Genomic DNA, 12,204 nt, shown 5'->3' on the forward strand with positions numbered 1-12,204 from the left:
TGTGTGTTGGACATTTCCAAACAAAACTGACTTTTGAAGTGGCAGTGTCTGCACCCCCAATAAGCAGAGCCAGGTAAGCAATGGTACGAATCTCATTTATTTAAAACAGTACTTCTCACCTTTCTCAAATTGAAGACTGCAAAAAATAGAAGCAGTGCTTTATTGAGCTGTCATTGACCTTGGGGGCAGTGCTGCTGCGCGTCCGCACTCCACGGCCGGAGCCGGCTGGCACGGACCACGGCTATCCCACCGCCCGTCACGGGACAGTCCTGAGGCTTAACCAGAGGAAGCTGCTGCGCACGGCATTTACATTAGAAAAAGACGGCTGGGTACAGGGACGCCGGCGTGCTGTCCCCTTTAGGTAAAGTTTGCTCCACAGTTGGGACACCTTCGCTTCCTCAAGGCGAAACAGCAGATGAACCCAAAGGGGAACAGGACGATGGCCAAGAGGATGCCCAGGAAGGTGAAGGAGTCCTCCAGAACCCCAACTCTGTGAAGAGAGAGAGGGGGGCTCGGGTTAGGGCCCTCGGCCTGATGTCCCACCTGACCCCTAGCGACCTGGCACATCACAGTGCCGGTGTCTGCAAAGGCCATCTTCACACCGCAGACGGCAACAACCCCACCAGCCTCCAGCGTCACCACACACCCCGGGCAGTGGGGCAGCAGATGGCCGAGGGCCACCGCCCAGAGGGCGCGAAGAAGGAAGAATCACGTGAAAGCCACCACTGCCCAGGCAAAGACGCTCAGTTGCCATGTCATCTGCCACATTACAAAAATCCTTGCATCTCTGAAAACAGCAAGGCCACGAAACCAAAGCATTGGAGCGTTTTTCCCAGGGCTGACCAGAGACCTGGGCGGGGGCAGGTCCTGGGCACAGCAAGGCTGCGGCTCCCCACCCCCCTCCCCCGCCCGGGCGCCCGGCAACCACTCCCCACCCCCTTCCTTTCTAAAATCAGTAAACATATCCTCAGGTGAGGATTTAAAAAAAAAAAACAGGGATAGATATGTTCAGAATTCTTATTTTCATAAAAGACTAAAATCATGTCTGAAAGACCACTTATCTTGAGAAATCTTATCTCAAAGCTTCCTCTTAAGGAAAAAAGTTTACCTTTAATGTGCACAACATATACCACCTCAGACCCCTGGGGGACATGACCAAGTCAGGTGCCACTGAGTATAGGTCAGAAGTCACCACTCAGGTTCGAGGGTCATTCTCAAAGGCCCCAAAGTCAAGCGAGAGCAGTGCGCCCAGCTCCACCTTTACGCCCGGACGGGTCCCGACACAGCCAACAGCCAGCTCAGCCCAGTAAGAGAGCTTCGCGCCGACCAGGCCTGGGAGCCCGAGAAAGCCGAGGGACCCCGCTGCTCCCTGGGGGCTGGGCACCTCCAGCCCTCCTCTGCCCCACAGGCAGGGGCCTGCCGCTCCCTCCCACTGCTTCCATACGTCTGCACTGCCAAAGAGGAGGACACGTCCCCGGTCCCCGGTCCCCGGCCCCCTCACCTGTTCCCGTGTCGCACACGTCCGTCCCAGCTTCCTTAGTCTGGCCAGAGCCACTCGACCCACCCTCAGCCGTGGCATCGGCGAATACAACCAAGGACCCTTACGCCCCTCTGCCACTTTGCAAGGAGAGGAGGTCCAGCTCATCAAGCAAACAGCAAACAAGTGTCCAGGTGAACTACGCCAGAACGGGGCTTCCTCCCTGCACTCAAAACGCCAGAGATGCTGCTACTGCTGAGCCCAGTGCCCAGGAAGTCACGCGCCCACAGCCCTGCAGAGCAGGCTCCTGTGGGAATGAGCAGGATGGCTTGCTTCCCGCTCTGCTAGGAATCATGAAGAAAAATATGCCAGACTAAGATGAAGCCTGGTTTGCAACAGCTTAAAGTGACACTCAGTACGGGTCTCCCACCCACGTGGGAGGGAGTGCCTAACACAACCACAAGGGGCACCACACATTCATTCCCGAAGCAGCTCCTAAGGTGCTCGTCCGACCACTGGCCTCCGCACAGCCCGGCAGCACGCCTGGGGGAAACGCACTGTGTGGTGGGTGCAGCAAACCTGCCAGTGGCCCCACATCATGACCTGAGCCATTTCCCCACTGAATGGGAATATCTGTGTGCTGCTGCAGAAACACTACCGTTTTGACGACCGACACTGCCCCAAACTTCAAAGCGGTCCTGGCGTAACTCAGTTTTTAAATCCAAATGACTCTGAACCGAGAAACCCAGTCTGGCCTCAAGGCCGATCCTGATGCAGCAACACGCACCCTTGTACCCACTGGGGGTGCCCTGTAGGAGGGAGACAAGCATGGGGTGTGGAGCCCCTCCCCCAGGGGCAAGGCATGCCGCCCTCGTACAGGCCTCTGCCCAAAGCCTCACACACTCCCTCTCCAAACCCCTAAACGCCTGACTCCATCTGTCCAGGATGAGTTTCCAGTCTTCACCAACTGGCCCCGAGTCCATCTGAGCAAGTGGCCTCAGCTGTGGCTGAGCCGCCCCTCCCCCACCTCCATTCTTGAGCAATGGGGGGGGGGGGCAGAGCAGGGGAATCAGAGGACTGACCAATTCTGAAGACACTTATTTAATTCCNTACAGGCCTCTGCCCAAAGCCTCACACACTCCCTCTCCAAACCCCTAAACGCCTGACTCCATCTGTCCAGGATGAGTTTCCAGTCTTCACCAACTGGCCCCGAGTCCATCTGAGCAAGTGGCCTCAGCTGTGGCTGAGCCGCCCCTCCCCCACCTCCATTCTTGAGCAATGGGGGGGGGGCAGAGCAGGGGAATCAGAAGACTGACCAATTCTGAAGACACTTATTTAATTCCTGACTCTGACCTGCTGTAGAAAGTGGATACTTAATTCCACTGACATCTGTCAAGAGCAGGTCTGGGCGGGCCCTGAAAACGAACACCCTGGAGGATCCAAGCTCACCTGTCCCCAGAGCACCCCAAGGCCAGGCACCCTACTGGGAAGAGCCAGGCTCACCCCCTGGAGTCCTCACGGCAGCCCTGCCCAGGCGCCACCCCTGTACCCCAAAAGGGAAGCTGAAGCCCTGGGAGGGGGGGCCTGTTCAGTCGGTGCCCCCAGCCCCGACAGCCCTCCCCACTTACCCCGCTCACCACACAGCACAGGGTGGCTCCAGGCGGCACCCAGCCCTCAGAGGACAACAGCCGCCTCGGGAAAGACTTCAGGTGGCCCAAGGCCAGATGCCCCAAAACGCCCAGCCAGCCCCCCACAAAGTCTGGTCCACTGGCCACTCTGGGGCAGCTGGGAACAGGCTGAAGTGAAGTCTCCCAGCGGTACGAGCCCCCAAGGAAGCTGGAGGGCAGCTCTGCCTGGAGCGGGGGGTTGGGCCTGGGGTTAGGGCCTCAGGGAGGCCCACCAGGCAGCAAGGGTGCCAGGGGCTTGCTGTGGGCTGCCCAGGCTTGGTCGAGGAGCAGCGGACTGAGACCCAGGGCACTGCCTGGAGAGCCCGCAGCTGACAGGCCAGCCCTGGCCCCGCCCACCCCCGCCCCCGCCCCGCTTTGCACACTGTGCCCAGTACACAGCCCAGAACGCAAGCCAGGACTCACCTGTCTGCTGCTGCCCCCTGGGGGCACCCCAGGGTGTGACGTGGGCAGGGACCCTCCTGGAGGCCTGTTTCCCAGCCGGTCCAGGCCCAGTCAGTTCCCCAGGGCTCTGTCACAACCCCCCTCTCGTGAGCCCTGCACACCCCACCTCGGCACCTGTGCCCTGTTCACGCACTGGAGGCCTGCCTCTTGCCTCCCAGAACTCTCCTCGGGTCAGCGGCTGCACCCATGCTGACCACCCAGTGCCACGTCCTGGACCCTGACCACCGTTCCCCGAAGCCTCTCTGTCTCGGCTTCCAAGGCCTCACTTGTTCCTGGATTCATTCCTATCCCTCTGGTCACCCCAAAACTAAATACCCAACACACCCCAGCTGCTGGTGGCGGGCCCGGTGCAGGCCAGACCCTGTGCCCGCTGGCTTGTCACATCCCAGCCTTGACCCGACACTCAGGGCACCTTCTCTGCAGGCAGCGCCTCCACAGCCCAGGTGACCCAGCCAGACCCACAGTGCTACACCGAGGGCGGTGACACCCGGGGAGCGCCAGTGCAAAGGCCCTGGGACTCAGCGGGCCACCGGCAGGGTGCAGTGAGGAGTGCAGCCACTGGTCCGCTGGACCGGACACAATGCCCCTGCAGTCCGCTAATCAGGAACACTGGAGTCAGGCTGCTTAAGTGGAGGCCAGACGATGGCAAAGTGACAGGTGACACAGACCCGTACACCAGGTCTCACTCAGGGAATCGCAGCCATGTGACTTCAGCAAACTTCCGCCAAGCTGCCAGGGAGGGGAAGGGACGGAGCTTGGCGGACTGGATGGAAAGGGAGGCCGCAGTGTGGTCACTGAGAGGTTGGTCACCCAGTGCCAACCCTGTGACACTAGGCAGACAGCGGCTGTACTGGACTGCGCCAGGGGAACCTCTCCACTCCCCCTGGAGAAGACCCAGCCGAGAGCCCCCACGCCCACACCCCAAACCACAGGGGCACTGCGTGGGAAAGCGCCTGGCTTCCTCCGTTGTCCTGCCCAGCTGCCCTGCCTACCCCCAGCCCACTGGCCAGCCGTGCCCGCCCCCTACAACACCACAAAGGCAGGGAACGGCCTCAGGGGCCAAGGGGCCACCCCTCTTTCCAGCAAGCAATCCAGGACACTCCCGTGTGAGGTGCCCAAGTTCAGGGAGAGCTCTGACTGCTGGTACAGTCCTTCTCACCCCAGAGACGGGAGGGCCCCTGGGACACACCCCGGAGGGACTTGGAGTGCCTGGTTCCACCCGAACTTGTTTTCAGAGCACCCCCTCCTCACTGCCTGCCACCCACCCACCACCCAGAGACAGAAGACAGGGATGCCAAGACAGAAGAAGGCTGGTTCCAAATGCAGGTACCCCTGCCCTGGGCCCAGCCTTTGACCCCTGTCGCTCAGGGCACCTTCTCAACGTACAGCCCCATCATCACCCAGGGTGACCCAGCCAGGCCCTCAGCCCAGCCGAAGACCCTCCCCAGATTTCACAGAACACAGCCCGACCTTGGTGCAGATTCGGAATGACTAGAGACCGTTGGGCAGGAGCCACGGGCCTCCGAAACGACACAGCTCCCACCCACGGGGGAGGCAGGTCTCGCTCCCTCTCCTGGCGCAGCCCAGCCAGTGTACTGGAAGCTTCCCAGCCCTGCAGACATCTCAGCCTTGGCTCCCAGCCTCCACCGGCCACAAGGGCCTTGTTGCTGGTGTCCACTCCTCTGAACTCAGGGGCCTGGGCCAACAAGAGGCTCACAGACCATCCATCCCCTCAGATGTGCCCATTTCCCAGAAGGGGAAACAACAGACCCAGCTGGTAACGGGTGGGGCCAGGACCTGAACCCAGCTCTGCTGGCAGGCTGGGCACCACTGGGAGGTGGCAACTGGACATGGCGGGGAGACACTGAAACCCCCAAAGCCCCAGCCGACTCCTCTGCTCCAAGCACCTTCCTGATCCTCCTTGAACTTGCCAGCCTTGACACCTCACTTAAACTGGGAGATGACGTGAGGACCCCACTCCAAAAAATGGGCCTTGGAATCCTCCAGCTGGTCTGAGTGGGGACAGAGGGGCCATGCACATGCCAGGGCTGAACACCCAGGGCCAGCCTCAAACACAGCGGGTTTCCTGTCACCCACCTCTTCATGCAACTTCCCAGGATTCTAGGAGGCTCTCTCCCCATGGAAGCAAGCCGTGACCCTCACCCTGCCCAGCGGCAAAGGAGCAGCCGTCCAGTCCACGGCCCCCCAAATCCGAGCCCTCCCAGCACCTTCAAATCCCAACTGCTGACGCCCCTAGTGCGGCGTGGAGAGAGGTCAGCTGTCTGCCCTTCCCTCCCCCTTCACATTTTCCCAAGGCCTAACTTTCACCAGCTGAGTCAGAAGAGACCCTTTCTGAGTTTGCAAATGGGGTCCCCTGGCTGGCACAGAGCTCCAGGGGCTCTCCCTGCCCACAGCCCCTTTACGGGGTCACGGCTGCCTCTGGGGGTCCAGTCTTTTGCTCCCATCTGTCGTGCCCTCCCTCTTCCCTGGCTCTGGTCCCCCCTCCCCCCTGCACCCGATGCCCCCTGTGACTCTGAAATCATTAACTTCCCTTTTGAATCACTCTGGGCCTTCTCCATTCGCTTTCAAAGTAAGTCTGAGTGTAAACCAGGCTTTCTCAATCCCATCTCGGAGACTCGAACTTCCTCCTCCCAGACAGGAAACACGGTCCTCGCCAAGTCTGCGCTGACTTTCTCAACTGTCCCAGCACTCGACTCCACCACGGGCAGGACCGAGTCTTGTCTGAGCTTGAACCCTCAGGACCCACGGAGAACAAGCGCCTAGCTGGCTGCATCTGCGGCCCCATGCGAACAGCTGTTAGAAGATTGGGAGGGCTCCGGTTCGAGGACATGAAAACCCGCTTCTGCCCCATTTCCATCCCGATTCAGCCTCGGCCCTGCCCTGCAGCTTTCCCAGCCCCCTGGGCCTCCTGCTCCTTGAACACACTGGCCATCTGAGTGAGGGGCTCCCCTGCCCACACACTTCAAGGAGGAGAACACCTTTCCACCACCTTCAAGAGAACCAGGAATGAGAGGCTATCGATCCAACTGTCACACATTTCTGCATCCAACTCACTTGGGACTCAATGGCCCAAAGCACTCAACCCTCCTAAAAAAAATGAACCCATGGGACATGGTCCAGACTCAGGATGGCTGAACCCACCCGGGCCCACCACAGCTTGTCCCAGGTGCACAGTGACCGGCTCCAACAGCTCTGCCTTTACGAAGCTCTGGGTATGTGTGTTCTCAAGGGGCTTGGGGGGCGGGCCGACCCCCAGGCCTGGGACGTACCTGCAGACTGGGCAGCCGCCGACGACAACGATGGAATTGGCAGGGTACCGGGTGACATTCCGACTGTGGATGTTGTAGACCCTGGGGTGATGGGTGGGTATCCCTGCAGACAGGAGCGCACATCAGAAGGGGGGCGAGGAGGGAAAGCTGGGGAGTTGGTGAACCCCTTCTCCTGCCCTTCCTCACCCCACCCTCGCCACACACACACACACACACACACAAAAAAAAACTCTTCTTTTCAAAATCAAGACAACAGCTGCCTTCACTAAGTACCTCCTAGGAGCTTCACTGGGTGCTAAAGCGCAGACAGAGCCTCGCTAATGAAGTTCATTTTAACCGGGGTTCTGACACTTCCTGGGAAGCGAGGGCCTCGCGCGCGCAACCCCCCAGGTTAGGCTGACGGTGCGGAGCAGCAGCTTCCCGGTGCGGGAGATTTCCCCCAACCCTTCCCCACAGGCCGCCCGCCCCTGAGGCCCCGCGTTCCCAAACTGCGCGTGGGCAGCGCCCGGAGAAAAGTTGGTATCGGGGTCAGAGGTCGCCCTAGGACTCGGCCCCAAGTTTGATCCCGGGCGCCCCGCCCGCTCGGACCGCCCCCGGCCCCGCCCCCAGCACCGGGTCCCGCGGACGCGCCCACCCGGGCCCGTGCCCTCCGTGCCCACCTGTGACGAGGTAGGGGTAGGGCGGCGGCGGGGGCGCGGTGGGGATGGCACCGTAGCCGTGCGGGCCGCACGCGAAGTCGCCCTGGCCGGCCTCCAGGTTGTAGGCGGGAGGCCGCTCCTGCAGCAGGGGTTTGTGGTCCATGGCGGGTGGCGCCCACCCGGGCCCGGCCCTGCTCCCTCTCGGACTCCCGCTCCGCCTCGGACTGGCGGGGACCCCCGGACGGCGCGGCGGCGATCCCGCTCCTAGCGGGCGGCGGCGGGGATGGCCCCTGTCGCGGGCGGCGGGCGGGCTTCCCCTCCTGGCCTCCCCCCGCGCCAGTCACAAGACCCGAGTCACGTGGTGCAGCTCCCGGCGGGGGTGCGGCGCGAGGCGGGGCTGAATGGCGTCTTAAAGGGGCCGCCGGGACCGCCCCGCTGGCCACTTGTTGGTGGTGACCCCAGGTGCCTTACTGCCTGGCACGCGTGGCTCCCAGACCTCCCACCGCGAGAACACACACACACGAGCTCGCAGACCCTGCACTAGAGTCGCGACCTTTATGGCCCGCAAGACCCCTAGCCCGGCGCTAGGGCCCGTCCACCCATCTCCGAGGACACGGAGACTCCTTACGGGCCAGGAATGCGAGGGCCCAAGCCCACCCACCTCGGGGCCAGGCCTGGGCCGAGACAACCTGGAGGAGGGGCCTGGCAGCGGGAGTACGCAGGCTGCCCCCTGGGTGCCGCCGCCCCGGGCAGAGGGACCAGAGCTCCGCAGTTTGAGCGTCCCGGGATCCCAATCAGGGCGTGGCCAGGGTCCGTGGACGCGCAGACTCCTTCAGGAAGAAGCCAGGCCTATGTCAGAACGGGGCCTGCTGGCGTTCGGCTGATGTTTTCCTCTTGACGAATCAAATGAAGTGATTTAGAGTACCGGTTATAAGTAACACCCCCATTCGGGACAACGCCTCTAAATACCGGGCACCTGCCGGGTGACAGGCACTGTCCCAGCATTGTCCTCGGTTCGGCTCATTTTCACAGCAGCTCAGGAGGGCCTTATTCCTAACTTACAGACCAGAAACTGAAGCTCAGAAGAGGGGAAGTGACCTACACCTGAGCCAAGAGACTGTGTAGACTGTCAAGACTTCCCCGCCGAAGCATTTATGTCGTCACACCTAATACTTCATGGGTTTGTCATAACGCTCCAAGAAGAAACCACTACCAGCTTGAAACCACTGCCTCTGGACCTCCCAGGCCTTCTGTAGTTTTTGCTGTGCCCATCGTTTTTCAGGTGGCTTGCATTTTCACTTAGCTCAGGGACAAACACAGCCCCTGATTTTCAATTTTTCATAAATGACCACTGTCAACGGAAGGTCGCTGTGATCAGTTCAACTCATCGGTAACACTAATTGGATGTTACAGTGAGACCAGCCTCCTGGCCTGAAAGCTTTTATAGAAAGAAGTACCAGCCCCTGGCCTCTGATTGGTCCAATTTCATGCAAATGAAGACTCCAAATCCTCTGTTTGATTGGTTCGAAGAGCACTGTCTTGATTTGTTGTAACGGAATTATTCTGATTGCCTGGAGAGGGGAGATGCTAATAAGGATATTGTTCTGCACCTCTGATTGGATGGGGAAAGTCTCAGTCCTATTGGTCCAATTTAGGCCCTAGGAGCTCTCTTGTAAGGGTCAGCTCAGCAGGGCTGGAAATCACTGCAGGAGACCAGGCAGCCCAGTCGGTAGCTTTTCCAGGAAATGCAGTGTGCAGGAGGGACCGTTGTAAACAATGGCTGCTAGGCTCTGGTTATCAATTTGAGCCCAACTAACCAGGAGGAGTCATTTTGGCAAGTATATTCTCAGGGTCAACATCATATTTCTTTATCACAAGTTTAGCTCCTCAAAACCCATTCTCATTGGTCCAATGGGGAGGAATGAGAGGTGGGCCGGGTAAGGGCCTGGCCAGCAGTAGACCGAGAGCCGGGTCGAGAATCAAGACTGGCTGAGAGTGGCCAAGGCCTTCAGAGTCAGCCAAGGTCCTGGCCTGGATGGCATGGCCGGTGAGCTCCCCAGAGCAGCTGGGAGAGAGAAACCATAGGGTCAGAGCAGCCAAAAGTGAGAGCGGCTGCCAGCGAACACTGGGGTGCAACCCCACGTTATGCCTCATCGACCAGTGAGAAGCGGGCTCCAGGCGGATCTGCACCTGGACAGCTACGGACACTCATATGGGGGCCGGCTTTTCCAGCCTTGGGTACAGCTAACAAGCAGCGTCAGCTAACCCAGTGATTTCTTCCCCATCAGACTAAGTGTAAACTGGCAGTGGTCCCTTCAATTTCATGGTTAATTTTCCCTTCCTCTTAGGCCTGTGTTTGCTAATCAAACTCCACAAAATCTGTAGCCGCTGACTCCTTTCTCTTCCAAAAATCATCCCCACCCCCAGCAGTGCCCCCAGCTCAGAAATCCGTATTAGTGAATGACGCAGCATTGAGGATTTCCCAACATCACTTCGGCCAAGGCCGCTCACTGACTCAAAGCAGGTCCCTCCCCTTCATGCGTCCTGCAAACTGAGTGTGACCTGCTATCCCAGGTTCCCACCGTGTAAGGCCTAGGCTGGGAGTGGGGCACAAAGATTACTGACTGGGGACAAAAACCGGAACAGCCTGGTCGGGAGCCAGACAGTGAACTCACAGAGAGCAATGCAGTGAGAGCATTAGAGGTGCCCAGGTGCCCCGGGTGCACTTGGAAAGCCAGCGGTGACTTGGCCTGAGGGACCGAGGGACAAGCATTCCAGGCAGAGCGAACCGCAGTCCCAAAGAGCATGCCACAGCCCGCTACCTGCCGAGACTCTGAGTCACTTGGTGTGACTGGAGCCCTGGCAGCACCTGCACGAGGCCAGGGTGGGACTGGCCAGGGGAGGCAGCCGATCATGGAGGCGGGGTGGTGTCCGAGAGAGCTTACAGAGGGGCTGCACCAAGTGTGAACCGGGGAGAGGAGCGACAGGTCTGCTTGTCAGAACAAGAACAATGGCTGAGGCGCACGACTGAAGGAGCAGGGGGCTGGGAGAGGGAGGCGCAGCCGCACAGGCGGAGGAAAGGTGTGAACAGGGGAAGAGCCCATTGACACTTGATGACCTCCTGGGTGGACGTGGGAGGCTCAGAATGCTCAGGTTTCTGGCTCAGGTGACCGCAGCGCGAGAGCCTGGAAGTGGATCAGAAGGGGAGGGAGGGGAGGCCGCGCTTGCATCAGCTTACCCGGTGTGTGCGCGTCCCAAAGTGACACCTGACTGAAGGAGGACGCATGCGGGGAGGGGTCTGTGGAGCATTGCCCTGTGGTAAGAGGTCTGAGACAACCTCAGTGGCCGAGGCTGAGGGCCGTTCACTCACTCGACGTGTGTTTTGGAGCACGTACACTGCCCCGGATGCAACAACACTGGCGACATTCTGCCCCGTGGGGACACACTCTAACAGGGTGGTGACGGTGGTGGGGGGTAAGATGAGCAGGTCAAGGGCGAACAGAGTGAAGCAGACAAGGGGTGCAGTGGTGTATGGTTTTACATCCGTGTCAGGGTGGGCACATGGAGGTGGGCAGAGCCTTGAGGAGGCCAGGAAGAGTCGCTTTGTATGTTTTATCTCAAGGGGAGGGAAAGTGAGAACATATTGAGGAGCTGGTAGGAACAATCTGATCCAGAAGAGGAGGAAGGAAGGAGACGGCGAAAGGAGGGAGAAGGCGGAGCACGGGAGCACGGGAGCGCGGGTGGAGGTGGGCAGCCAGGAGGGGGCTGCTGTCTTGTCATGGCTTGTTTACTGCATGAACTGGGAAGCAGGGCAGCAGCTGAGCCTGAGGGCCGCAGCTGGGGTTGGAGGGAGCGGAGGAAGGTGTGGAAGTCACGGGGGAGAAGGCGTGATGCTGGACCAGGCTGGAGAGCCATGATCTGCAGCGCGAGGGCCGGCTGAGGCTGGTGACCCATACTGTGAAGTGAGACCAGGGCAACCTCACCTGCAACGGACTCTGTATCTCGGTTCCCCCTCCGGCCGTCCCCGAACTAGGCATCGACATCCCCCAACGGCTTGATGAGGAAACCAAGGCACCGAGAGTCTCCCTCACGCTCCCCAGGGCTCCCCACCAGGAAAGGTGGCTCCTCAGACCCCAGAGCCGCACGCGGGGCCCTACCCGTCCCAGCACGCCGCCTCCCTGCGAAGTGCACAAGAAAAGCCAGCCACCGTGTGCCGATTTTAACAGAAACGCAATATTCTTGCTGAAGAAGGCTTGGAAGGTACCTTCCTCTGTGCCTATTTTTCAGTGAGCTGAGATTCTGCTCTTAATGTGCTTTTATGCCCTGCCCACATTAAAAGGAGTTTGAGTATCGCCATCTCCATAAAAGGAGGGAAGGATGATTTTAACCGCTACGTGTGCGTGTTTCTGCGGGGACGGTGGAGCCAGGGTGACCGAAACCAGCCGCTCGAACGCAGCCCCCCTTCCTGGCAGGCTCCACAAAGTGCCGGTCACCCATCACGTGAGCCGCCTGCCCTTTCGAGCTGGCATCTCACATGGTTGGGGTTGTGGCGGAAAAAAAAAAGCAAATATTTCAAAATCCAAGGCTGTAACCAATTACAAGTGCCCAGCTCAGAGAAGGCCCTTGCCAAATATTTGCTGAATGTTGGCTAAAGTTTTATCTTAGATAAA

At 59.7% G+C, this 12,204-nt stretch overlaps 1 protein-coding gene across 1 annotated transcript; it reads right to left on the bottom strand.

Annotated features, from left to right (window-relative positions):
• Positions 1–77: 77 nt before the first annotated feature.
• On the bottom strand, positions 78–7,859 carry BRI3 (brain protein I3). Its single transcript, XM_037057832.1, has 3 exons — positions 7,556–7,859; positions 6,897–6,999; positions 78–490 (listed from the first exon to the last, which is right to left on the bottom strand). Exons 1-3 carry the CDS (start codon positions 7,695–7,697, stop codon positions 358–360), a joined length of 378 nt encoding a protein of 125 aa, XP_036913727.1. The 5' UTR covers positions 7,698–7,859; the 3' UTR covers positions 78–357.
• Between the last annotated feature and the right edge of the window lie 4,345 nt (positions 7,860–12,204).

The sequence above is a fragment of the Sturnira hondurensis genome, unplaced genomic scaffold (assembly GCF_014824575.4).
Source record: "Sturnira hondurensis isolate 20B ecotype Veracruz unplaced genomic scaffold, ASM1482457v3 Scaffold0009733, whole genome shotgun sequence".
Taxonomy (NCBI): Eukaryota; Metazoa; Chordata; class Mammalia; order Chiroptera; family Phyllostomidae; genus Sturnira; species Sturnira hondurensis.

Coding starts and splice junctions, on each gene's coding strand:
- BRI3 (XM_037057832.1), bottom strand. CDS start 7,697: ATGGACCACAAACCCCTGCTGCAGGAGCGGCCTCCCGCCTACAACCTG. Junction 7,000..7,555: donor CTACCCCTACCTCGTCACAG/GTGGGCACGGAG, acceptor TCCTGTCTGCAG/GGATACCCACCCATCACCCC. Junction 491..6,896: donor GGCGGCTGCCCAGTCTGCAG/GTACGTCCCAGG, acceptor CTCTCTTCACAG/AGTTGGGGTTCTGGAGGACT.